This window comes from Telopea speciosissima, chromosome 9 (assembly GCF_018873765.1).
Source record: "Telopea speciosissima isolate NSW1024214 ecotype Mountain lineage chromosome 9, Tspe_v1, whole genome shotgun sequence".
NCBI lineage: Eukaryota > Viridiplantae > Streptophyta > Magnoliopsida > Proteales > Proteaceae > Telopea > Telopea speciosissima.
The window spans coordinates 52,196,648-52,223,893 of record NC_057924.1 but is presented as its reverse complement, the minus strand read 5'-3'; the positions used below and the strand labels follow the sequence as shown (position 1 = coordinate 52,223,893).

Sequence of the window (27,246 nt, the reverse complement as noted above, 5' to 3'; positions counted from 1 at the left end):
TAGGGTGAAGAAAAATGTCGAAAGCTTGGGGAGGAATCGGTGCGTGGGCCGCTGAGGCCGAGCTTGCCGAAGATGCCGAAGAAGCCGAAGAGCGAGAGAATGCTGCTGCCGACGCCAATTCTCAAGTCACCGGCGGTGGTGAGTCTTTGAGTTTTCCGAGTCTCAAAGAAGCTGCTGTAGCTGCCAAGCCCAAGAAGAAGATGACGCTATCTGAGTTCACCACCGGTACTTACGTTGGCCCAGGTGGAGCCAGAAGCGACTACTCCACGGTGTCTAAGGGTTTAACAACCGACGAGATGCTCCGATTGCCAACTGGCCCCAAGGAGAGGATTCCCGAGGAATTGGAGTACGGTCGCCTCGGTGGTGGGTTCCGCTCCTATGGCCGAACAGGGCCTCTTCCTGGGCGCATGAGTGTGAGAGGCGACAGCAGCGATGGTTCATGGGCTGGAGGTCGGAAATCCTACGGGGGTTTCGATGATGAACGAAGAGCTCCCCCACCTTGGGCTCAGGATTACGATAAGCCTTCTAGGGCCGACGAAGTTGACAACTGGGCAATGGCTAAGAAACCGCTTACTATCTCTCCCATGGATTCTGGTCCTGGACGACATGATAGATACAGTTCGCTTGGTAGTGGTGGTGGGGGTTCTTCTAGGGCTGACGAGGTCGATAATTGGGCTATGGGGAATAAGGCACAAGCATCACCTCCTGCTAGATCTATGGGTTTCAGCTCGGGTTTCAGAGGAGGTCCGCGTGATGGGGATCGTGAGCGCCCACGGCTTGTTTTGGATCCACCCAGGGGTGATGGAGTTGTTAATGAGTCTCCCAGAACAACCAGACCTAGCCCATTTGGTGCAGCACGTCCCAGGGAGGAGGTTTTGGCTGAAAAGGGTCTGGACTGGAAGAAGTTGGAATTAGATATTGAGTCTCGCAAAACAAGCCGGCCTTCAAATGCCCAATCGAATCATGCTGAAAGTCCTGCTCCACAGGTTCTGGAAGCAGCACCAAAACAACGACCAAAGGTGAATCCATTTGGGGATGCCAAGCCTCCAGAAATCTTACTGGAAGAGCAAGGCAAGGATTGGCGCAAGATTGATTTAGAACTGGAGCATCGTGGTGTTGACAGGTTTTCAGTCTTGCTCAATCTCTAGCATTGTCTCTATTTGCATGCTTATGTTACTTGCCTAGATTACTCTTCTAGCCAGAATTGCACAAACTGCCGTGCTTTAAATGGATGCTTATACAAAATATCCCAATAAATGCCTTGGCTGTAAGAAACCATAGTTGTCAGTTGTCACGGCGATCCGAATAGGGGACCCATGGAACCGTAAGTTCTTCTACTGGGCTATTCTACAAGCACAGTTAAGGTCTTAATGGGTATTTGTAGTCAGGTCTCTTCTTAGAACATTTTGAGTTTGAAATGCAATCTCTTATTTGTATGTCATAATTTTGTTTGTTCCTGGATTTACTTCATGTTGTAGAATTTCTTGGTTTTGTAAAAGGGATTCTAAAGCAAAACATTTAGGGTTTGGAGAAGAATTTGATTTTGAATGTCATAGTTCAGGTTTAATTTGTTTCGAATTCAGAGGCCTTGTATTATAGATGGAAGTATTTAAGGGTTTATGTTGAGGATATTATGAACTAAGTCCAATTTTTTGTTTCATGCAATGCTGTATAGGGTCAGAGTGGATGAGCTGCGGCCTTGGTCTGAGCTTCCTAGGGAACTCCTGGAGCTCATTGTGTCCTGTCTGTTCCTCGAAGATAATGTCCGCATGTCCTGTGTTTGTAAGGACTGGCGAAATCATTCCCGTTCAGTAAACCAATCCCCATGGCTTTTGTTCTCCCCAGCTGAAGAGGGCAAAATCAAGTTCTTTGATCCTTCACAGGGAAAGTTCTATTTTGATGAGATCCCAAATCTAGAGAACACATTTATCCACTGCAGCAAGGATGGATGGGTGCTGTTTTCTCAAACTGATAGCGTTTTCTTATTCAATCCCTTCACCAAGTCTAGAATTGATGTTCCTGCTTGCAGAATTTTGCCATATCATTCTGTGCGATTTGCTTTATCTTGTGCACCCACATCCCCTGACTCTATACTTCTCTTAATCGAAAGTCATCTTTTTAGTGTTGATATTAGCATATTTCATCCCGGAGATGCACAGTGGACGACTTTTAATTACCAAAATGGCAGCATGGATGGGTTCTGTTTCTTATTCTCTTGTGAGCATGAACCAGTTTTCTGTAACGGGTTATTCTATTGCTTGAATGAATCATGTAATTTGGTAGGGATATTTGATCCACAGAAACATACTTGGAGTATCCTTTATTTGGGTTCACCTAACTGTCCTTGTTTGAGCTATAGTCAAAAGAGAACTCAGAAGAGAAATAACCACATCGCCGACTTCAACGGGGAGATTGTATTGGTGTGCCCATCTTATCCTACTAAAAGAGAGCACATACTCACCATGTATCTAAAGCTTGCTAAAGAGAAAGGTTTCGGTCAGATTCAACGGAGATTTAATTCCATGGTACCCAATGCACGAGGCTCCCACCACTGCGGGGAATGGGGAGCATATTATCCTGATATGCCCATTATATTGAAGCTGAACTTGTCCAAGTTGGAATGGGTTGAAATGGACAGCTTGAATGGTGTAACAGTTTTTGTCAGCTCTCACTCTTCCTTTTCAGGAATTCGTCTCCCAAGAATATCGAGGAACAGTATCTACTTCTCGAAGCATCATGGCTCTGGAAAGTCTAGCTACTTTTATTTTCTGGATGACTGTAGGTACCATCCTGGTGAGGAGATCGATGAAGCACCAATCTTTCCAATGGCGGTTTGGATCAAACCACCTAAGATGAGTCATCTTTTGTTTGAAGAGGTAACACCTAAGATGAGGCATCATTTGTTTGAAGAGATCTATGAAAGTGAAGATGAATAAACACGCAAATAGTTGGGTTCAAAGTAGTGATCTTACCTGAGTTGACTTTATTTTGAGATAGCTAAAAGCTTTTTTCTTTTTCTTGTTCTTGTTCTTGTTCTCAATACATGGGCTGGTGGTTCAGACATTTACTTTTACTATTCAAAATAGTTGTTTTTCTTGATAATTTTTTGTTTTGGATCATGTGCTTTTCATATTGTTCTTTATGTGATATGGAAGACTGCTTAGTACATTTAGTATTGAAGAAGGTGCAACCCAGTCCACTAGGATTATAAAGGAAAGGAGCCTCTCAATGTTGAATACTTTGCAGATTGTGTATCAAGTATATGTGTTTCCAGTCACTGTTTTCACCCATATTTTCTACAGTTGGCCATCCAAGTGTCACAGCTTGTTCCAGCACAACACTCAGTGATGAAGTGGTTATCAAGGTTAGAGGTGATAGATCAACATAGAGGGTGCCCTTGAACATTACTGTGACCTATGTAACTCAAGGGTTCTGTGTGAGGGTGCTGAGTCAAGACATTAAGGTGCACAATCTATTTTTGCCTTGAAGATGCTTAGTGTGTATGCCTAAGTATCTGGTTCAATCTCTGGATTTACTTCCTGCAAAGAAGGCAACATTGCCCATAACAAGAGTAAGTTACACCAATCATTTTCGGGTTTTCAGTTTCAACATGAAAATGACCCTGAAGAAGACCTATATTTTTTCATGCAAATATATTGTGTTGACACAGAGCAACCTACCCTGGATATGAATTTGGTAGGTGGTGTTCTTGGGGAATTGCTGCATATTACAATGCATTCGTGACAAAGAAAAGTAGTCACTAGATAAGTTTATGACGTGTCGTAATGCAAATATAACAATCAAATGAGGGTATTATATGTAAATTCATATAAATTAGATTCTATTATCAAAAAATAGAATTGTTTTAATTTTATGGAGAACTCAATTTTCAATCATTTCTCATGCTTGTTTAAACTTTAAAGAAGAAATTTGACCACTGAGATAGGTGTGAAATTTTCTATTACATCGTCTCACACACATCAATCCATGTATTCCACATGGCAAGTTGTGGAAAGTCTAAATGCCACCAGCCAAACTTCAAAGCATACATTTCATTGATTTGGTTTTCGCAAAATTTGGACAGAGTTCAAAATTTTCAATCAAGGAATAAAGTTTCCCTCCACCCATAGAGGACGGTTCACCCATCATTCGAGGGTTCCCAAGCACCTCTTAGGGTTTTAATATTTTCCAAAATAGTCTCCCGATACCAGTTCCCGCCCTCTCTTATCCCGCGATGAATGAGACCCCATTCACTGTGGGTGGAGGGAAACTCGTTCCTTCAATCAATTATAATTGGCAAAAACTTTGGTGGATGGAAATCCATCAAGAGAATCAGTGGACTTGGGCATCTAATCGTGCTATATGGAAAAGTGATGTCAGCAAAATTGAGCGATGAATACTTAGGCTGTGATCTAAATTGGCTCTGCATGCATTCCCTTGGTGGTCTTAGAATTTCAATGCATTGTTTTTGCCATTTGGGAAACTCCAATTAGATTCAAATGCAGATTTGGATTTTCTACTGCCGCCTGCCCGTGTGGCCTCACACAGGTAGGGCAAATGACTGCCCTATCCACTGCCTGAGCATCCTACCTGGGTGGGGTCCATGCCTGCCTGTATGAGGCCGCACAGGTAAACGGCAACAGAGGATCCCGATTGTTGAAATGCAACATAAGAGTTGGGAACCTCTACCTCTATCTCTATCTATCCACAAAAATTCAGCACATCCATAGATCCCATTGCTTAGGCTGTCAGTCCGTGGACCTTTCCCAATAAGAACTAGAAGTCAGAAAATACATGCTTTGTGATTGGTCCGGTTTGCTAAATAAAAATAGGGTAAATTACATATCACCCCCTGGTTTTCAATCGAAATTTAGATCATCCCCTGATTTTTGAAAAAACTCAAATAACCCCTGGTTTAGACCCCAAAATATCAAATTAGTCCCTGACGTTAGTTTTATGCTGTTAAGTGATGATGTCAACCAATTAAATAAATTTAAATCCTTAAACTACCCTTGATCAGTATTGATTTACAATTTTACCCTTTAATTAAAATTCCCATTCATCCTCTTCCTCACGACGATCTCGCTCTCCCACCACTCCAACTCTATACAATTAGACAGTGGGAGAATACCGATGAGGGCGATGGAGCAAATGCCACGGATGATGAATGCCAGTGGAATAACTCTCTTTGCTCTCGCACTACTCTTACTCCCATGTATAGGTGATGCTTGTTCTTTAACCTTCACCGTAGCCTCTACTTTCCATGACTGGAACCCACAAGACCTAACTAGCCCCTGTAAGCTTGCTCTGTTCATGGCTTCGTCACCCAAATCAACATCAAGATCATCAAGCTTGCCCTCCCTATCCCTTTCGATCTCTCTTCGCTTTCCTTCAAACCCTCATCGTATCCAACACCAATCTCACCGGAACAACTTCAGTCATTTACATATATGAAATTAGGGTTTCCACAGTTCCCTCCGCCACCAAGGTTGCTCGTGCCTAGTCCAAAGTGGAGAGATCTACGAGGTTCAATACGTCACAAAACAGAGAAGTGAAGCCCTTTTTGCCAATCCAAAATCTGCAACTTTAGGGCATAGTTTTGAATCAAGAAGAACATTACCTGCCTTTAGAAACCTCTCCACAGTGGCTGCTTCTACTTGTGAATTCAGAATTACATTGAAAGCTTCATTGGTGTTGGTTACCTTTGAGACTAATTTGGAGGTGGATGGTGAAGAAATTGAGTCTCTTTGACCCATTTCAAGGTGAGTGTATGCTGGTCCTCCATAAATATAAGCCATGTTCAAGCAATTGATGATGGCATATACTATCGCAACAATCGCTAAAGTATTCACAACTGCAGAAGCTGCAATTTTTTTTTTTTGGAGAATTAGATTTTGAAGATCTGTAAACATCAAAATTGGAAATTATAAGCTTACTTGATCAAATAGCTTACCTACTCTGGATACAATGAACCATTTTAAAGCTATGAAAAATTCATCTTCAGGTGGTTGGTTCCCTTTATTGAGCCATCCAAATCCAGAGGAATCAAAATCAGCTGGAGGAACTCGTGTTCCATTTATCCATAGAGAAGGTGTATAAGTATACGAAGACATCTATCTGTAGAGAGGCTTTTTTTTTTTAAATGAGAATTTGCAGAGAGGCTGTTGAGAAGGATAAGTAGCAAAGAATCAATTCTGGTGATCAGAGCGCCACCTGACCATCCTATTGGGGTCTTGTTCTCCTCTACCTGTGAGAGCGGGAGCAGAGCACCAAATCTGTGAAAATATCTTCACCGATTTGAGTTGCAAGTTTTGTTGAATCTTCACCATTTCCCCACAAAGTGCGCCGACGCCGGTGGCGGTGCTGCCAGCGGAGTCGCAGGAATGGGGTGGGGTATTTTAGGTTGAAGATAAAGGAAGGGTAGTATTATAAATTTAATTCTAATGTTTTAGTACAAGGGTAAAATAGTCATTTCACACCAATAACTAACAGAAGACTATCACCATTCCTGTAGAGGAGGTAATTTGAGTTTTTTCAAAAACCAGGGGATGATCTGAGTTTTGATTGAAAATTAGGGGGTGATCGATAATTTACCCATAAAAATAGCAAAAAAGAAATCTTGGAGGTTGGTGAAACCTATGCTCAGACAAAGGACCATACCAAATGACTGCTCGACGCCCACTGAAATAAAAATATCTCACCTCATTGATGCCTCTGTGCATGTTCTCATTGGCTTCTACGATCATGCATGGGCCAAGTACTTCAAAGAAAATCTCTATTACTAAGCATACCAATAAATCAAAATTTTTTTGGGTGAATCTAATAAATCAAAAATCACATTCAACATCTTATGTCATTCTTTCATATCCAATAATTTAAATAGGTTTCCTCTCTACGCTCATGACTCTTTTGAAATTGCCTGAACCTTGAGAGCTTTAGTTCTAGTCGGTTAAGATGACGCTGCAAATCAAAGAGATAAAGAGGTTGTAAGGGCACCTTTGATGATGAAGTACTGTGAATGCAGAGGCATTGACCCTTCTTTTGCGAATTGTTCTCTCGATCTAGTGGTCGATGCTTTAGCCTGATAAGATATATTAGAAATGAATCTACTGATGTTAGACTGGTAGCTTTTTCATTCTATTTGGATGTCACTAACTGTTTACTTGGAAAAACACAACAACAACAACAATAAAATCAACCTTATCCCAACTTGATGGGGTCCGCTACATGGATCCAAACAAAACAAAGTACGAAAAATAGAGTTCTAACCAAATAAGGAGAAAGAAAAGATGGTGGGAAAAAGAGGGATGGAGAAAGAGATAAGAGAAAAGGGGGGAAAAAAATGAAAAATGGAAAATAAATAGAAAAATAAAAAGATAGTAAAAGAAAAGAGGCAACACAACACGTTGGGAGAATGTCAGCTAAGTGGGGTTTATGACATGGATCCTTGCCCTCCAATAGGCTCTGTTCTAGGTCATGCTTGACACTAGTCCTAGTATGGTCATTTTATGTCTATCCTAGCTCTTTTAGCTCCTAAGTCTCCGTTGAATATGATCATACCACCTTAAACAACCTCTCTCAGAACTTATCATTATTTACTTGGAAATCAAAATAAAAAAGATCCTTAATTTTGTTTGATAACCACACACAAAAAAAAAAAAAAAATCCTTCATTGATAACAATATCTTATAGATAATAAAACAACCACATAACACAATGGGTCCAACATGTAAAACTATGGGATCCACTTCTTTTAGTGGTTTGACAAATCCATATAGCATCACGGGCCTTGTTGCTAGCATTCCTCAACCAAAAGAAGTGATGTATTTAATCTCCTTGACTACAATAACACAAAAAACAATGACATGCAACCACCTTTTTGTAGGGTGTACTTAAAAGTTCTTTTATAAGTGCTAAATCAACTTATGTGGATTAAAAGAAGCCAACTGACCTAGGTCGTATCTAATCTAATAATATGTTGTATTCATTTCATACTTAAATGGATAAGACTAATGTTTATCTACACTGATGGATTTCAGATTTAAAATTCAGATATGATATGGATTGAGTTTGTTAGGTATTCAAATCTTGAAATGAAATCTTAACATGACATCATTATATGTTGAAATTATATATTTTTTTAAGGGAAGCAGTTTTCTATACGGGAGTGTGGCCTACGCCAGCACTATGAGTTGAAATGAAATCTTAACATGACATCATTATATGTTGAAACTATATTTTTTTATAAGGGAAGCAGTTTTCTGTACGGGAGTGTGGCTTACGCCAACACTATGAGTCTATCTGTCTCCTCCTTAAAACAAGGTGGCAGAGGTGTCTTTTCACTGGGGGAGGAGAGAGAGAGACTTATGGGAGTGCTGGCATAGACCACACTCCCGGACAGAGATCTTTTTCCCTTTTTTTAAATCAATTTTATTTTGAGGAATAGTAATCATTGAATGAAGTATTTATGTGAAATGATAGGACTTATCCTCATTGGGGAAAAAAAAATTTTGTTATCTTAAAAGCAAAAAAAAGTAAGGTTACAATTTCTTAGTTCATCGCTTTGATTACAACAAGATTTTTATTTTTATTTTTGGGCTATTTACAAATGTCCCCCTAAAAATGCTCATTTGTCCAAATGCACGTCTACAACTTTTCCAATTGCAAACTTTCCCCTACTTTCAAAACATTGTAGCACTTTGGTCCAATCCATTAGTTTGGAACGTTAGACGTTAGTTTTGGGGAATCTAATGACCAAAATACCCTTATGATAAAAACCTACCAAAATTAAAGAGTAAAGTGATCAAATTCCCCTCATCTTCCTAAAATAGTTTAGGTTTGAAACTGAAAATCAAAAAAACCCTAGAAAGAAAAGAAGTCTCAATACAGAGTTGAAGTATGTAGCTGCATATTTCCTCCGTTTTTTTCCCCTTCTCGGCAATTTAACCATGTAGACCTCTTCTGATTTCGTTGATTCAAAGCACATAAAATATTATAGCCACGATATGGGGGAGTGAGGGAGGAGAATCAGAAGATGTAATGAGATATGGCAACTCACATCCATACTAGAAGGGAGTTTTATCCGCAAATCAACAATTTAGTTGTTTTTCATCAACAAAACTTTGATGATGAAGAATGTCATGAGAAATTCAGAAGAAAAAAAATTACTAGTCTATCCATTTTGTTTCTTCTTCTCTAATCTTGGTGAGAATGAAATCGAAATACGTTTTCCATTTGACCATTGGGGGGGTTAGGAAACGTAAAAACAAACTACCTCAATAAGACCAATGACAGTTCAAACAACAATCGATCTTAATGACTGAACATTCCAACAACAGACCAACATAATATAAATTAGAACCCAAATCAGTTCCTTGAAACGATCAAAAATCACATAAATGAGAGAACACTAAACGATTTGGGGAAATCGTTGAAGAAGATTGGATTTCAAAGAGGTCTAGAAATCTCGATTCAGTTTCAAACCTAAACGATTTAGGGAAGATGGGGGTAATTTGGTCACTTTACTCTAACGGTCACATGTGGTTAGCGAGTGCTAGTTTGATCATTCTACCCTTTCAAGGGCAGAATGGTCTAAGAATGGTAAAAAAAAGTCCAGCTTTTTGCAGATAACGTTCCATACTAATGGATTGGACCAAAGTGCTACAATCTTTTGAAAGTAGGGGGAGTTTGCAATTGGAAAAGTTATAGGGGTGCATTTGGGCAAATGGGCATTTTTAGGGGGGCATTTGTCAAAAACCCTTTATTTTTTAACATTTCTAATCATTTTAAAGGGAAATAGTTTTCTCTATGGGAGTGTGGGCTACACCAGCACTCCCATGTGTCTATCTCTCTCCTCCTCAAAACAAGGGGCAGACGTGTCTTTTCAAATGAAGAGGAGAGAGATAGACTCATGAGAGTTCTGGCATAGCCCACACTCCCGTACAGAGAACTTTCTCCCAATTTTAAATTAGGGCAAAAGATTGCTACCAGGTTGTGTGGCCTCTGTGCAAGCGCGGGGGGCCAATGAGAGCACGCGCAGGGGCATCAACATGTAAGTTTCGGTTATTCGATTTGGTTCTGTTGCAGTTGACATAATGACAAGGTGAAATCAAAACCGGATCATTTTTCTATAGTGGAGTTTAGTTCAATCGTAAACAGTTGGTTCCCGTTTAATTTTGGCACCCTTATCAACGGAAGTGGGATTTTTTCATTTAAGGGGCATCATTTATTGTGGTCTTGTGTAACCTGGTAGGGATCTTTTTCCCTTTCTATTATGTGTCAACTAGTTAGTGGTGTTCACAAAAATAACTAATTTACTACAAATTGTTAGAACAGAAGTAGGCTTGAAACTTCAAGGTACGTTACAGAGTCGCTTTCCTTAAGACCAAATTTGTTCCTACTACCAGATGCAAATAGGTTGCAGATGAATTGTCTCCCAGGATACAAAGAAGCCCCAAACTTTGCTGATAATCTTGACTATGTATTGCACAAACGGAGTCAAGATCGATGCCTAAAAATCTTTGAGAAACAGAAAAGCCAGTAGTAGAAAATTTGTTTCCAACAGTAAAACAGATTTCTTGCAAAATCACCTTTGAAAATGAGGGAGGAGAAGAACGTTTTTGGATATGTTCAAGTTTGAATTAACTTGGGTATTAATAATCCACTTGGCACTTGTTCCCAAAAGATGGATCCCTTCATAGTTGAATCTGGACCGTTAGATTGTAATTGTACGATATAAACCATCTAAAAACATGACAATAATAAATTGTCGATCAACTGTATACAATAATCTTATCCAGATTCAAATTGGTCCATTGGATCAAAAGGAACAATCCAGATCAGATCTTGCTCAAAGTGTGCAAAGTGTTAAGTGCGTATGCCACTAACGCCTTTACTGCCCACGTCGTGTGTACGTGGTTGAACGAAAATCTTCCCACATACACAATAGCAATCTCTATTTATTAATTTAAATTATAAATAATACTTTATTAAATATATCCAATGAAACATCATTATATTCTGATGTGGGACTATTCCCAATGCCATTATATTGAAAAACCTCCAACACAAATATCATCATGTGACTTAAAAAACATTGTACAACAAAATAGAGTCCGGACCAGGTCCTTGTATATGGAGTAATGACTCTTCATGTACCGTTTCATGACAGCATATGTTCTATTTAATTTTAACAAATTATCTTTAAAATACTCTATGTTTGGTATGCATTCCAAGAAATCAACCCAAACGTATGTTAATTTCAAAAAGCCCATTATATGATTCAAACACTTTCAAAGTATAGTTTATATTTCATTCTCTTTAACCATGCTTTAAAATTGAGATATTCAGGGGTGGGTTTCGTAGAACCTATAAAATGTTGACGCTGAGAAGATGAGATGATAAATATACATAATTAAATAGTGGGTCCAGATGCTTAAGGTCGTGAGGGAAAGACTAAGACTGTGTTTAGTATGCAGTCTTGGAATCCATTCTAGTTTGATTTCACATTCTTGAGCGATAAATACAACTATTTTTACCATCCGAGAATGCAAAATTGAATTAGAATGCATTCCAAGAATGCATACCAAATGCTGCCTAAGGTTGTGTTTGATATGATGTCTTAGAAAACATTGTTGACCTAGGGAGTTTTAATCAGGAGTCAATGCTATGGTTTGAGGAATCGGAATCAGTCGATATCGATTCCTGATCGATATGATACCGATCTAGGGTACTAATCAAGGGTAAAAATGTAAATAAAATCAATATTTATTAAAATTTAGGAGTAAAATCATCTAATCCAAATTGATTTAGGCCGATCTGGATTGATATCCTATCTATATGGGCCGAGACCAATACCAATACTAAAACCTTGGTGAGGACTCACAAAATACCCCATCACTTATGAGAGGGAGAGGAGATTTTTCAAATCAGTCTTGATTTATTTATTTATTATATTTTTATTTTGCAAAAGACTCACTAGGAGACATAAAAGGGACCCACAGACGGTCAAAAGACCCATAGAGAGTTTAAATGAGGCACAAAAGGGATTTCGGGGCATCCAACGGCTGGGCTGGGCTGGGCTGGACATAACCCACACGTTGGATGCCCCCTAGACTCCCAGGGCGCTGGGCAAAAACAAGAAAACAAACTAATACTTAATTGGTGGGTATGTCAACCACCAGTGTTGCTCATCGAGAGGAATTGATACTCTCCGGCAAGCTGTTAAGCCAACACTGCCAACCGCAAAGCCAAGGCCCAGGTGTACAAGTTGATTGACTTGATTCCCAGTTCTCTGCATGGTTTTAGTGCTTGATATTGGAACGGTTATCAGTAATATGGAAAATTGATATGCTGTCGATTTAGAATTTGATTTGGACTAAAGCACGGATCATCTCAGAGGTCCCAAGCTCCCAGCACATGATCCTCCCATAATTACAAGAGCTTTGATTGATAGGGCTGACCCCACTACTGTTTGAGTTAAAATAAAATCACAAGCGTACGGGTCAATCGTAGCTACGGATCAAACACGAGGAGATATACGTCACTCTATTTAACTAATTTTAAAAATAATGCAAAGTGAATCAAATTAATTAAATTACTAAATTAAGGGTAATTAAATTAACGGATCTAACAAATTACGCATCTACGGGATTAAGTTGGCGTCCTAACACATGAACATCTAACTTATCAAACTAACGCAAATTGAGAGTAATTAAAAATAAAATCCTATGCTAACGCAAGTTTAAAGTAATAAAAATGCAGCTACATATTCACATCCACATAAACAGAATAACCACATAAACAAAGTAACCAAATAAGAAAAAAAAAAAAAAAAAAAAAAAAAAAAGAAATAGAGGGAGAAGGAGAGAATGAGATTGAAAGTTTAGATAATGCAAACCTAGATGTGCTTAAACTGGATTAATTGAAAAAACTTGAATGAATACTTGCATGAACTTACCATGTCTTCCTTTTCTAAATCTCCAAGTCTTGTCATCAACATAGGAGTTTAGACTTGGAAGCTTAAAACTAAAACTATTACAATCATATTGAAGACTTTGAAGCATAAACTAAACCTATTACAACCATTAAACTACTCTTATGAAAGCAAAACTAAGAACTTGAAAGAACTAATTGATGAAATCAAAATTACAATTAAACTAATCTTATGAAAGCAAAACTAAGAACTTGAAAGAACTAATTTATAAAATCAAAACTACGAACTAAAGCCAAAAATAAGAAAAGAAGAAAAAATTTCACTAATTGATAAAATATTTTACAAGAGAAGATGGGGTATTTATAGGGAAAAGGGGAAAAGAGAGGGAGGGAGGCTTCCAACGAATTTGAGGCTTCTCCCCTTCTAAAAATCGTGGAGAGGAGATAAGATGGGAAAAAAAATAATAATAAAATAAAATAAAAGATAAGAGAAAAGAGATAGAGAAACTATAAAAATCTAATTGAGAAGGGGGGAAGAGAGAGAGAAAAGAATAAGTTAGGAAAGAGAGAGTGAGAGTCGTGAGTTGGGAAATGGGTAAGAGGAGATAGGGAGAGAGAGTTTAAGAGGAAGTGGGAGAGAGAAGATATAGAAACGAGGGAGAGAGAGAGATGGGAATCGTGGGCTTGTGATGGGATAAGAGAGAAAAAAAAAAATAATAGAAAATATATATATATAAATAAAAAATGAAGGGGAGATAAAATAGGGGAAAGAGAAGAAGTTAGGAAAGAAGGGAAAGAGAAACGTGAATGGGAGAGAGAGAAGAAGAAGTTAGGAAAGAGGGAGGAAGATAATCTCTTCTTTCTTTTTTCTTTTTTTTTTCTTTAATTTCTTTTTCCTTCTATCTCTCTTACTATTTCTCCCATCATGGTCGATCTTTGCTTGTAGCCCACTAAACTTCTAATTTAGATATAAAATTTCTCATTTGTCCTTGGTAGCTTCAGTAAGAATTATTCTCATCCTACCCTTGGTCACATGTGAACAGATGCGGATTCCATTTGGCTTTTCTCTCTCTTTCAATTGTACAAACAATGCAAATAGAGGTAAATGCTTGAGAGGATCTCAACCCTTGATCATAATCGCCTTCTTCGATGCCAAATATAAATCTCCAAAAAATTCAAACTGGCCAGGGCTTGCGTTTCGGCTCATTTCTTGGGCTGAAAAGAATAATTCACTGCATTGAGGCCTAAACGAATGCGTACTTAAGTTCCGTCACGTCCAACCTGCTCCAAATTTAGTCCTTTTTATAGCCATGCAAAAATATTGGGCAGCTTTACGTGTAAAATTGGAGATGTAGCCTCCGATAGTCCAGAATAGCAATAAATAGCCCAAAAACCTGAAACGCACATGAAAGCACCAAGTAACTCTGTCCAATGTGGTAAAATGTATGATTTATGCCCTAAGATTTCACACATAAATGTGCTCATCAACTACTACAAAAATTTGCCCGGCAGTTCTATAATTACAACAGCTTACTCTTAAACCGTCAAAGCGGTTGATTTGACCTACTCATCCCGGAATCATTATCCTCTCCTGTTATAGCACAGTATTGTAACGCATCGTGCGGTACTGCAAGGCCATGTGGCACAGTGGGCCCTATATGGTGCACATGGCCTCTGTAGCCACCGTACGATACGTCACAACACCGCATTGTAACAGGAGAAGATAAAAATTGCTCATCCTGACCCTTCATCATCAAGTCACCACCATGGTTACTGGTTTTCCCTTAATCCTTCTTTTGTTCCGTGCCACTTCGTGTGCCCCTACCGTCCTTGCAAAAGGAAAACTTCTTGACACATGGTGGTGTAGATACCTTCCCTTCCCTTCCCTCTTTCAACTCCCCCCATCCCAAACACAAGATATTGGTTCGACCAGATTACAGGAAAAAATCGTATCAAGATATGGGGACATGCAACCGTATTGGCCCTCGCTATTGTACAATTTTTATCCTCTCTGAGTCTGTAGTTCTCTATCCGGAACAGTTGTCCAGTGCATTTAATAAGTGGGGGTGGACCCTATCCGGGCAATGTGTTCGAGCAAGGGATTAGGTTGTCATTTCCACCCCCCGCTATGAGAGGAACCGAATGGAGAACCTAAGAGGATAAAGTCCATTGGCAATTACCCAACTGGCAATTACCCAACAGATCTTACCTTTTATTGCTATTACACCTCTGATTTTACTATACTACCCCCAACTTACCATCTACCGTGGACCCTAGAAATAGGTCCTGGGCTTAGGTCTTCAGTTCGCTACCTTACTGTGGACAATTTGGTCATTAGATGAGTCAAATTAAATCGAGTAAATATCATCCCCTCCCCTCTAAGTATACATAATATCAAACCCCTCCTCAGGTTTTGAATAATGATACTGTCCTCCCCTATTTTTGAAAGATTCTATCAACTATACCCTAAGTCCAGAGTAGTTAACGGTGTTAAAACAGCAGTTCAAAAGATGATATTACCCTTTAATTCAACTTGAGGACCTAACCCATCTGCAACCAATGAACAAACCCATCTTTTTCTTCCTACAACCAACGAACGAACCCACTACAGCCACCAAATCCCCAACTTCTTCTTCTCCTCGACCATGGCAGAACCGATTTCAAATAAAAAAGACTCAAAACCCTAATCGATTTTAGATTGGTTACTTATCGATTTCAAATTGTCTACCCAAAACCATGATGGTGTGGAATTTGAGCCCACTTGCTGTGGCACCGGTGGTGTGGAATTTGAGTTCACTGGCTGTGGCACCTTCAATATATGCGATACCGTTCTATCAGGAGCTCCATAACAAACATCATTAGTCTCCACTACAACTTCCTCTCTCTTAGAGGGTGTAACCAGCAGTTTGGAAGACTTGTTCGATTCTTTCTCTATAAGGACCTCTGCAGGTTCACTAGAGGCCCCTTTTAAGCAAAGGCAGCCCATAGTCCCAACTCACCTTCTCCTCATGTCACACAGCTAACTGCTGAGCTCCTGCAATTCCCTGCCAAATCTCTTAATAGTGCCTATAACCTCTGATGCATAAAGGGCTGAGGTTCACTAGCATTCCTACCCTCCTGAAAACCCAATTCTTTTGCCAAACCTAACAATCCCAATCAGAATCCAAAACTCTTGATCCTTGCCAGCCACTGAGCATTCTCGGTTACCATTGGAACCCCTGAATTTCCCTTCCAACATCCAAACCTGACAAGTACAAATTATAGAAAACCCAACACGGCTACTCTCTCCCTATTCCATATCCAAACTCCCAACTCCACCTCAAGAAAGAAAGGCAAACCCTATTCCTCCAAAACCACCAAGAAGACTCAAATTCTCTCTCCAAAACCCGAACCTGAACTCCCGAGAAACAAAAAAAGAAGGGGAAAATCAAAATTGAAAGATGGGAGAGAAATCAAAATCCTAAAGAGGAAGGAGAAAGGAACACAGAGAGGGGGGAAGAGGGAAGGGAAGAACAGATCCCAAATCAAATTTTCAGATTAAGAAGCTTCGAGAAGAAAAAGAGGGAAAAGATATAACCTAACAAGGAAAAAAACAAAAAATCCAACCGAAGAGCGTCACGACCCAGGCCATAATCCAGCGTCAAAGAAATGAAAGATATCAAAATCCAAACTTGCAGGTTAACTTAGAAAGAAAGCAATTGGAAATCGGAAATCGGATCTCTTATCTCTTGTGTGCTTTTTTTTTTTTAGGAATTATTTCTTAGATCTACTAGATAAAAACAAAAATTACAAGATTAATAGGTTTTAAACTTATTTTACATTCACTATTTTTCATTTTGAAAAGATTTACTTAATCTTCAAAGTTAATTTTTAAAATTACCCTAATCTCATTTATTAAAAAGTAAAAAACTGTTTAAACCACATTGAAGAAAATAACCGTGAAGTCCACCAAAAAAAGGGAAAGATTGTGATAAAATGGGATGAAAAGATTACGGGAAGTGGTAATACCTATTACGGTATTATGATGATAGAGGATTTTAAAATTTAAAGTAGTAATACTTATTACCATATTATCTAAAAAAGAAGAAAACATTTTTTATAGCGTCATAGTCCAAATGTAATGGAATAAAAAACAAAGAAAATAGCGCAGATGGCTTGAGGGGACATGAGACTCCGCCTCAGGTAGCGAGGTCTCGTGATCAAACCTTAGTCGCAGCATAATTTCTTGGGGCCATTCGCTTGAGGCTCACCAGGGCCCAGAAGCTCTCGATTCGTGCGTGGCGCGGGGGTCATGTACGAGCCGAGGGGGGATTTAGTTGGCCTAAAGTCGGATCCCCCTCCTATCCCCCAAAAAAAAAAAAAAAAAAAAAAACAAAGAAAACGGAATACCAAAATTCGAGATCATTAAAAAAAAAAAAAATTCTAACATCAAGTCCAAAGGGCGTGTGATGGTCAATGTCTCCATACGACAGTGAATGTGATCCCAATTCACTGCAAAGCGGGAAAGGGTATCGAAAGGGTATTTTGGAACATATAAAAATTCTGGGAGGGGTTTGTGAACCCTACGATGGTAGGTGAACCGTCCTCTATGGATAGATAGGAACTTAGTCCTAAACTAAAAGCTTAATTGCACCCAAAAAAATAAAAGAAAAGAAAACTTAATTTCAATTATTATATTGCTATTTTTTAGAATATCTTTACAAATATCATTGGGTGAAACGTGAAAGAGACTTTGCAAACTCCTTAAAACATTTGCTTATTTTCGATAAATAAGGTTGTTGGCAATTTTGGAAGTTTGTTTTTATTTTTTTCTTGTACTAATCAACTTTGTGGATTAAGTAAATCTTTTTGAAATGGTAAGTAATGGATGTAAAACTAATTTGAACCCTACTTATTTTGTAATATTCGTTCTTATCTAGTGGATCTAAGAAATTTTTTCTTTTTTTATTATTCTTAAATTGGGATTTGTGGAAGTGAATTGGAAATGTTGATGGATTTGTATCGATTACGATAGGTTGGTTAGGGAGGAGAAGCTTAAAGAATTGAGGTGGAGGAATTTGTTCTTATAACTTACGAAACCAGACAGAGCTGCGGTGGAGGGATGTTCTTCCTCCTCTTCGTCGTCTACAGACGGCACCATCATCTTACTAACTGTAAAAAGTTGATTGTTGTCCCTGTTCCCAGAGGATAAGGGGTTTTGGTGTTAAAAATAGAAAATTTGAAATAAAATTACATTAAGGGTACTATGGGGTTTGAAAGTTCCCATGTCATCATTTAATGGCGTTTTTTAACGATTACTGATTAGGGTCCGATTGATAGAATCTTTAAAAAATAAAGGGAGGGAATTATCACTCTTCAAACTTGGGGGTTTGATGTTATGAATACTTAGAGGGAAGGGGATGATATTTTGAATTAAATCGGTTCGATTTTGATTTTAAAATTTGAAATTTTTTATTGATTCAGTTCGATTTTGGTTTCATGAATGCAACTGCCAAACTGAACGGAATTATCCATTTTTAGACCTTAATAGATTGTGACTCTAATAAGCAAAGGGTTCTTATGTCGTAACAATGTAAAAAATTTGTTTAAACACTTAAAATATGATTCAAACCGGATCAAAATAGAATAATAAGGAACTGAATAAAACTTAATGAAATCGAACCATGTCAATTCATTTTTGTTTTGGAAACAAATGCCCCTATTCGGTTTCGGTTTCCAGTTTCCACACGTTGTGTCTTAAACTGAATCAAGGATCGAAAAACAAATGAAACCGATTGACACAATGACTCCCTTATTACCCAAATAATAACAGGTGAGGGGTGTTTTCTGTAATTTCAATAACTTCGGTAGCCTTTTGTCATCCCAAAACTAATCCCACCACAATGAAAAAGTAATGTTTATAGGAGTATTTCCGTAACTTACTCTTTTGGGGTTCATGAGTTCATCCGTCTTAAGGTCTTAACCTCGTCCGAACCCGACACCGTCCCGTCGACCCGCTGCAAACGATTTCTGCTTTCGAAACAGGGCAGCTTTTTTAACAACCACGTGTCGAAAATTAAAAAAAGCCACAGAGCTCGAAAGTACTCTGACAGATTCAACTGTTCAACACAACAAAGAAGCCGAAAAGGCCGTTTTTTCCTGATAAAGACGTGATTGGAAAAGATGGCACATTAGTAACCGTAGGATCGGAATCCATATAAACGGCTAGGATAATTAAAGTTATGAAAGTCACGTGCTTAGACGACGGTCTCGAGGAGTCATCAACGTCACGACAAAAGAGATGCAAAAATAATCACAGCGATAAATGCGTCAAGAGATTCGGGACCCCGACTCCGTCGCCTTCCAAGAAAGACACCCAAGAAAAAAACATACCGCGAAATTTAAAAAAGAAAAAGGGCAAATTTTTTTTTTTTAGTCGAGCGAAAGTAATGTTTCAATCCAACAGACTAGGGATACCATTCACGATACTGTTCAGCTCATGGTTTGAGGTATCGATTTTTCAATCCTAATATCGGATTGATCTTGTATAAGTGAAACAGAACCAATTTTTAAAAAAATCATAGGCAAAACTATCCAATGTGGGTCAATTCGTGTCAACTTGTATTAATTATGTATCGATTATCGGGATGATCACTACCCTATTTGATGTTGTGCACCAAATCCATGCTTTTAAAACTAAGACCTAGCCAAACATTTGAATGAGATTGGATTAGGACCGATACATTTTCTTTGTTTGGTTTGGATAGAGAACTTGTTAAATAAGGTGAGAGGATCTACAAAATATCATTTTTGAGTTCAATTCAAAACCTTAAGGCATTAGGCGGAAATGACCAAATGATATATTACAGCATTAAAGTGGGATGGATGAAATGAAAATGTGAGACCGAAATACTATGTGATCGACACATTCCATTAAAACTTAAAGGAAAGTTCTATAGGACTGTTGTCCGACCTGCTAAGATGTATGGGACGAAATGTTGGACAGTGAAGAAGTGTCATATAAAAAAATTTGTGTTGCAGAGATGAAGATGCTAAGATGGATATGCGGCAAAACTAGGATGAATAAAGTGAGGAGCAAATGTATTCAAGCTGAGGTGAGAATTGTCCCGATTGACAACAAGTTCCGAGAATGTCGTCTGAGATGGTTTGATTATGTCCAACGGAGGCCTGGAGATGCCCCAATAAGGAGGAGTGGTCTGGTTTCGATTGAAGGAGCTAAAAGAACTAGGGGCAGGCCTAAAACGACAATAGATGAGGTTGTGAAAAATGACATGCATAGTCTAGGTTTTGTGCCAAGTATGACCTCAGATAGAGCCTATTGGAGGGCAATGATCCATGTTGTCGACACCATGTAGTTTTGATTCTCCTGATTTCTTGGGCTGCCCTCTTTTCTCTTACTTCCATCTTCCATTTTTCATTTAATGAGTTTTATTTCATTAATATGGTCTATTGCTCCACACCAAGGATGCCTCGATGATACAGTTGATCAACAAACTTTCCTCTATTTTTTTGGGGGACGGTTTTCATGCACGGCTTGCATGAGGGGCTGCATTTTAGAGACAAAAACGTGAGTTTGAGGGTAATTTGAATTTTCAGAATATAGGATGTTAGTTGATTCCGTTAATATGGTCTATTGCTCCACACCGTGGATGCCCTCGATCACACTGTAGACTAGCAAACTTTCCTCAATTTTTTTGGAGGACAGTACGTTTTCATGCACGGCTTGCATGAGGGGCCGCATTTTAGAGCCAATTGCATGAGTTTGAGGGTAATTTGGAAACTTCGTAATATAGGGTGTGAGTTTTATTCCATTAATATGGTCGATCTATCGCTCCACACCAAGGACGCCTTCAATTATACTGTTGACCAGCAAACTTTTCTCTATTTTTTTGAGACGATTTTCATGCATGGCTATGCAAGCCGTTTATATGAGAGGGCAGGGGCTTTGAGGTATAAATAGAGAGGGTTGTCTTTTCGACTCCTTGTGAGAAGGGAACACGGGCGAATCATTGTCCTCTCCAATTCGCTGCCCCTTCCAACTTTTCTAATTCCTCACATGGAAGCGGGAATGACCACCGTACCCCCCTATCCAAAAATACTGCCCAAAGTGGGATCCGCTTCCCTTATCAGAAGAATTGAAAGAGTTGGAGGTGCCCGCTAATTGGAGGTGATACGTGCCTGAAATCTTTGCTTTTTTTTTTTTAAATTTCTTTTCTTGCTTTCATAAGTTTGATGTACAACCTTTCTCTTGCTTCTTTGAAATTGTCATCGACATCGACAAATTAAGTATAATTCATTGAAAGGTACACATGGCAACTTTGCAACTAATTCAACTCACTACCTTTTCTAAGAATATCTACTTAAAACTCAGTCAAGCTTGTGTCATGGAGCCAATGCCGGTCAACACAAGGAAGGTTGGTAGTTGGTTGGACGATTATATTATATGGAGAAGAATTACCAAATTAATTGGGGGTTGCACGTGTAGTGCCAATTTAGTTAGTTGGTTAGTTGATGGATTCTTTTAGTTTATACCTAACACCTTAGTTTACTCTCAATCCAATCCATTTTTCCAAGTACATCCATACAAACCATAATATTTACTTTTAGGGGGAAAGAATGCCACCCGGTCTTGCAGCGCACATCGGAACACCGCCCCTATGCCCTGACATAAGGGTGCGCATAATGATCGCCATACCATGAAAAAATAGAAATAAACAGGAGTGCAGCCGTCATTTTGTGTGACCTAATGACATTCTCTTTCTCTTAATTTTAACATAAGAAGATGAAAGAAATAGTTATAAGATAGGATAGGATGTATGATTATGGACCCATATTGGACTAAGACCGTGCATGGACTGGACTATATGCATATGGATAAAACTTCGATTATAATCTTCATTTGTATTTTGTGCTAATGATCAACAAGATTTTGTATTAAAAATTAAAAAAGGTAAGGGTAGCAGTTTTCTATTCGGGAGTGTGGCCTACGCCAGCACTCCCATGTGTCTATCTCTCTCCTCCTTAAAACAAAGGGGCAGAGGTGTCTTTTCATATGAGGAGGAGAAAGATAGACTCATGGGAGTGTTGGCGTAGGCCACACTCCCGGACATAGAACTTTTTACCAAAAAATAAATAGTATAATATTAACATCCACGCAAACATAGAAGATATTATGATCTTCATTTCTGCTTTAAAATGTATTAACTTTTGGATTATGGCACTTACCCAAAAAAAAACAAAACCAATATTCCATATACAAGTTTTCAAACTAATCAAAATTTCTTTTTTAATATGGAGAGGAAGAAAGGAATTCAACTACAATATTAGGGTATAGACGTATAGTGACCCATACTATTTACACACACAATCCTCATATAGTATGGTTCTTCTCTTAGATGGTGTTCACAAACAACTCCATGATGCAGTCTCTCTTGAATATTGAATGCAATATTTAATGTAGAGGTTAAAAAGAGGGGCAAAAATTTCTAAAGTCACTTAATTTAGCATTTAATACAGTTTAAATATGAAATAATAAGATTTAATTACCTTTGCATTAAATACTCCATTAAATAACTTTTGAAAATAAGAGAAGGGGTATAAAGAGTAAGGTTACAATTTCTTATTTCACCATTTTGGTGACAACATAATCTTCCATATTACTGGATAACATTTGTTAATACAGTTTATCATAATTTTTGAGGATCGGGCTCCTCTCCACTGAGTGCAGAGCCCAATGAGGCATCCGATGGCTGGGTTGTGCCACACACATCCTGATGTTCGCTCAATCAGTCATCAGGATGTCTGCAGCACAACCTAACCATCAAATGCCTCATTAGGCACTCATTAAACAATGTCCTCCAAGGAGAGGAGTCGGATCCTATTCTTGAAACCCTATGAGACCCAATGTTATATTCAACTAGTTGGAGGGCGATGGATGTAGTTTCTCAAGCTAAAACAACTTTCACAACCAACATTGATCCTCTCCCAACAAACTTTGATATGATCTTCAAATGTTTGCCGCTAGTGCAATGACTACCCTCAACATTTTCTTCGTTTCAAGAATCCTCATATGCTTTGAAATTAATCTTTGAACATGGGATGCCTAATGAGGGGTCAATGCAATCCACTTGATCTGTTGAAGATAGTAGTTAGCAAGGTTTGACATTTTGACGAGAAAAGTCATTTCAATCTTTTTGAAGTTGAAACAATTTATAAAAATGGTTGAAATTTGGTAGGTTGGTTAGGGCCCGACCACTTGGCCAAATCTTGGTCCAAATAGGCTCTACCATTAGTCTAAATAAAGGGGGAGAAAAATCTTTAAAAAACAACTGGTTCGATTATTTTATTTGTAAAAACTAAGAAAATTTAGACTCCAAACTAACATGCCACATCTATTTTTGGTATTGGAAATAGAATTTCTAAGAGTATGTTTGGTAACTTTTCTATTCTAGAAAAATATTTTCCAGGCAGAAGTAAATTTTTTTTTTTAAAAAAAATTGTTACAATTGAGTACATGGGAAAGAAACACATTGAGAAAAAAAAAATATTTCTGAATCAGAAAAGAAATAAAAATGTGTTTAGTAACACACAATTGCAGAAGTACTTCCGTCACTGTGCACAAATTACTATTAAACAAACTGTTAATGCACAATGGCAGAAGTACTTCTGTTACTATAGTAAATTACTATTAAACCAACTATGCTACAACCCATTCACATGCTGGACCGAATGCATTGTACATGAGATTAGAGTTATTCCAACATGTTTAGAATGAGTTGGGCTCATGTTAAAGTACGTAAGCCTGAGCGTACGAGAACGGGTCACATCCACATAGATGGATTCTATTTGAACGGATGTAATTCATTGTCATACGTTCATGTACTTGAACGTGGACCTGACTCATTTAGAATCAACATGTCCTACACAAATAACTCTAATAAATTGTTTTAAAGGTCTCTTCTACCAATGAAGAAAAAAAAAATTTGTCTAATGGTCTCAGACCACCAAAACCCAACCTTTTCCAAATCACCACAAAAACTAGTTGATTAAATTATGGTTTTATGAAACTGAAAATTCAATGCAATTAACTGGTGCAAAAACTAGTTTCATTCTTCGTTTCTACACTAAAGTGATCCTAAACATTTGATGTCACTCTCAATACAATATATTTAGGAACCTAAACATTATCTAAATTACTCCACAACAATCCCAATTAATAATCATATTAGAGCTAAGTTGGGAGTAGCCCCTTTACATGAGAAGCTTCAAAAGAGTCATTTAGGTGGTATAGTCATGTTCAACGGAGATCGTGGGATGCACCAGTACGAAAAAGTGATCTGATTTTGATTGAAGGATAAAAAAGAGCTAGGGCATGCCTAAAATGATTCTAGGAGAAGTAGTGAAGACCCCGAAATCGAGCTACAAACTGATGCATCCACTGAAAAGGATTTCTAGCTAAGGCAAGGACTCCCAACGCTCAGTCCATAATATGTGTTGGCTATGTTGACAGAAATGAACAACACCATAACCAAGCCACACTGCTCAACAAGACTTTAGGCATTATGGTGTATGAATTGGGACTTGGTATTAGTTGATATTAGATGACATGTCTTGTCTTGAAACTTACAGTGGATTGTGTAAAATATATGGATTAATTTTGCATCTTAAAGTTGTTTTGAATATTAAAAACATGTATTCAAGTAAAAGTTCCTCAATTTATATGAGAATGGTGCGGTTTTGTTTTGTTTTGTGTTTTTTTTTTCTCTAAATATACATGTTTAAAACTAGCACGGTACGTTTTCCGTTTTTATCGTTCTCTATTATTTTTTATCATTTTATCATCATTCGTTTGTAATTTTTTACCGTTTAAAACTTATACCGTTTGTTTCCCTTTTTTTATCGTTCCTATTTTTTCTAACTATGGTTAAGATAAAGTGGGTCCAGTGATGAATGTATGAGTGGAGGTTGAAGGCGGCTTCAGATTCTACTTGCATGTATAAATTAATCTCTATGAATATAGTTTTCAAACTCCAAGATAAAATTAGAGTTTAGAGAACGAATAAACACCAATATTTGATCGATTTGGATTCTTAGCATAGAAATTTTGAACTAAATCGTTCTGTTAATTTAAAATTAAGTATAATTCAAATTCATAAAATTAAATATTTTTAAGAGCTTGTGAGGACTCTGTAGGCTCTCTCTCTTAACGTGAATTCTAGGATTGAGAGCGGGTGTGATAGCGCCACCTCGTGAAAAAGATTATGATCACCAACTTTGGACTACCTAATCTATTTGAACAAAGTCAGATACTGGGTACTTTCGTCATTTAAATCTTAATTTAACTGTAGCTACGTGGCCTAAAAATATCTAAGAGAACCTACGTGGCACTTGCTTCTTTATCCTCGCAAGTGTCAATTTCGTAGTTTTCTCTGAAAACAAAGGCAAAAACTACTCCAATTTTACCCTCTTTCAATAACAGCAAATCAACCAACGTGGCTCAAATGCCACGTGGACTATCGTTTGTTGGATTTGGAAAACTTCGAAGGTGGTCGTCCCGCTTCATGTATAAAACATCAGTAACAAACACTTACACCATGTCCGAGCCCTTGTGGAACGGGAACTACACGCCTCACTCTTTCTCGATCTACCGAATTATTCTTCTTCTCTGGAGAAAATCCTACTGTTGAGATTGATTTTTCTCTTGGATCATCTTCTCTAGTCACTGAGTTTTCATTGGATTTGATCTGTTTTGATTATTTCTGGTTGTGTTTTTACTGAGTTTCAGTGTTGCATGTTCATCGGTGATGGCTTCTGCTTGCGTTAACAACATCGGAGTTCCGCCTGAGAGTTTCCTCGACTATCCTCAAACTTACACGTCGTACGGATGGTTGAGCCCTAGAATTTCTTTCAGTCGTGATTTCCCTGACGAAGAATCAAATAAGAAGACGTCTTCAGGCGCAGAACAACCAGTGAAATTGCCGGAGAAACAAGATCTAGAAGCTCCGGTGAAAGACATCGGAGATTTTGAGTTCAGACTCGAAGATCCAGTAACAATGCTCCCGGCGGACGAGCTCTTCTTCGATGGGAAGCTTGTTCCTCTGCAGCTCACAACGGTTCGTCCTTCTGTTGCTTCAGGTACTACGGAGACGTTGGGTGAGATCAGGTCGCCGGAGACGGCGAAATCGCGCCGGAGAGCTGAGGTATCTGGGACGGATCCGTATCTGTTCTCTCCTAAGGCGCCGAGGTGTTCAAGTAGATGGAGAGAGCTTCTCGGGTTGAAGAAGCTGCAGAGCAATCACGCTAAGCAGGATTTACAGAAGTCTGCCTCGTCTTTCGCTTCTTCGAAGCTCACTAACCCTAAGTCTTTGAAGCATTTCCTGCACAGGAACTCGAAATCTTCTTTAACTGGTGCGGATTCTTCGTTGAGTCTCCCGTTGCTGAGAGATTCTGATTCAGAATCTGTTTCTATTTCTTCCCGCCTTTCGCTTTCTTCTTCGTCTTCTTCTGGCCCTGACCACGAAGATCTCCCAAGGCTTTCCCTGGATTCGGATAAACCAAATCCAAGCCAAACAATTTTTCTAAACAAAAACCCTCCGAGGCTTAGAATAGCAAAGCCAGCGACGGTGATAACTGCCAGTGCCATTGCCGGCGAGAACGTTAGGCCTTTTGCTGCCGAGTATCCTCCGGTGAGAGTCGGACGGAGCCCGATTCGGAGAGCACCAGATTCAACCACCATTCCTGCTAGAGGAGTCTCCGTCGACAGTCCTCGGATGAACTCTTCTGGTAAAATCGTGTTCCAGAGCTTGGAGAGGAGCTCAAGCAGTCCGAGCAGCTTCAATGGTGGTCCGAGGATTAAGAACAGAGGAATGGAAAGATCTTATTCTGCAAATGTCAGAATCACCCCTGTTCTAAACGTTCCGGTTTGTTCTCTTCGTGGATCGTCGAAGTCTGGTTCTGTCTTTGGATTTGGGCAGTTATTTTCTTCTCCTCAGAAGAGAGATGGAACATCCACTAAAAGCCACACCAACAGACATCGCACAGACCGGAATTGATTTAGTTTCGGATTATTCTTCAGGTAACATTTTGCAATTTTGCTCTTTGGTTGTTCCACAGTGAAGGGTCTTATTCGCTTTACATATTTTAGATGTATATATGAGGCGGGGTCTTTTCGGCTAATGTAGGATATCTTCCACTGATCTGTAAAAGGGTTGGAATCTTTTAAGCTTTACTTGGGTTTTCTGATTTCTTTCTATTGGGCTCTGTTTTTGCTGGTTCTTGTAATCTCTTCTTACCGAAAGACTGACATATCACACT

General features: G+C 38.6%; 2 protein-coding genes across 2 annotated transcripts; both read left to right on the top strand.

The window, feature by feature from the left end:
• LOC122639055 (eukaryotic translation initiation factor 4B2-like) lies at positions 1 to 18,002 on the top strand. The gene is made up of 4 exons (XM_043831896.1): positions 1 to 1,123; positions 7,956 to 7,958; positions 13,543 to 13,551; positions 17,957 to 18,002. The coding sequence occupies exons 1-4, from the start codon at positions 15 to 17 to the stop codon at positions 18,000 to 18,002; spliced, it is 1,167 nt and encodes a 388-aa protein (XP_043687831.1). The 5' UTR covers positions 1 to 14.
• On the top strand, positions 9,521 to 27,033 carry LOC122639435. The gene is made up of 2 exons (XM_043832299.1): positions 9,521 to 9,532; positions 25,621 to 27,033. Exon 2 carries the CDS (start codon positions 25,737 to 25,739, stop codon positions 26,982 to 26,984), a length of 1,248 nt encoding a protein of 415 aa, XP_043688234.1. The 5' UTR covers positions 9,521 to 9,532; positions 25,621 to 25,736; the 3' UTR covers positions 26,985 to 27,033.
• Positions 27,034 to 27,246: the final 213 nt, after the last annotated feature.

Excerpts from the sequence above, each read along its gene's own strand:
- LOC122639055 (XM_043831896.1), top strand. The coding sequence starts at position 15 with ATGTCGAAAGCTTGGGGAGGAATCGGTGCGTGGGCCGCTGAGGCCGAG.
- LOC122639435 (XM_043832299.1), top strand. The coding sequence starts at position 25,737 with ATGGCTTCTGCTTGCGTTAACAACATCGGAGTTCCGCCTGAGAGTTTC.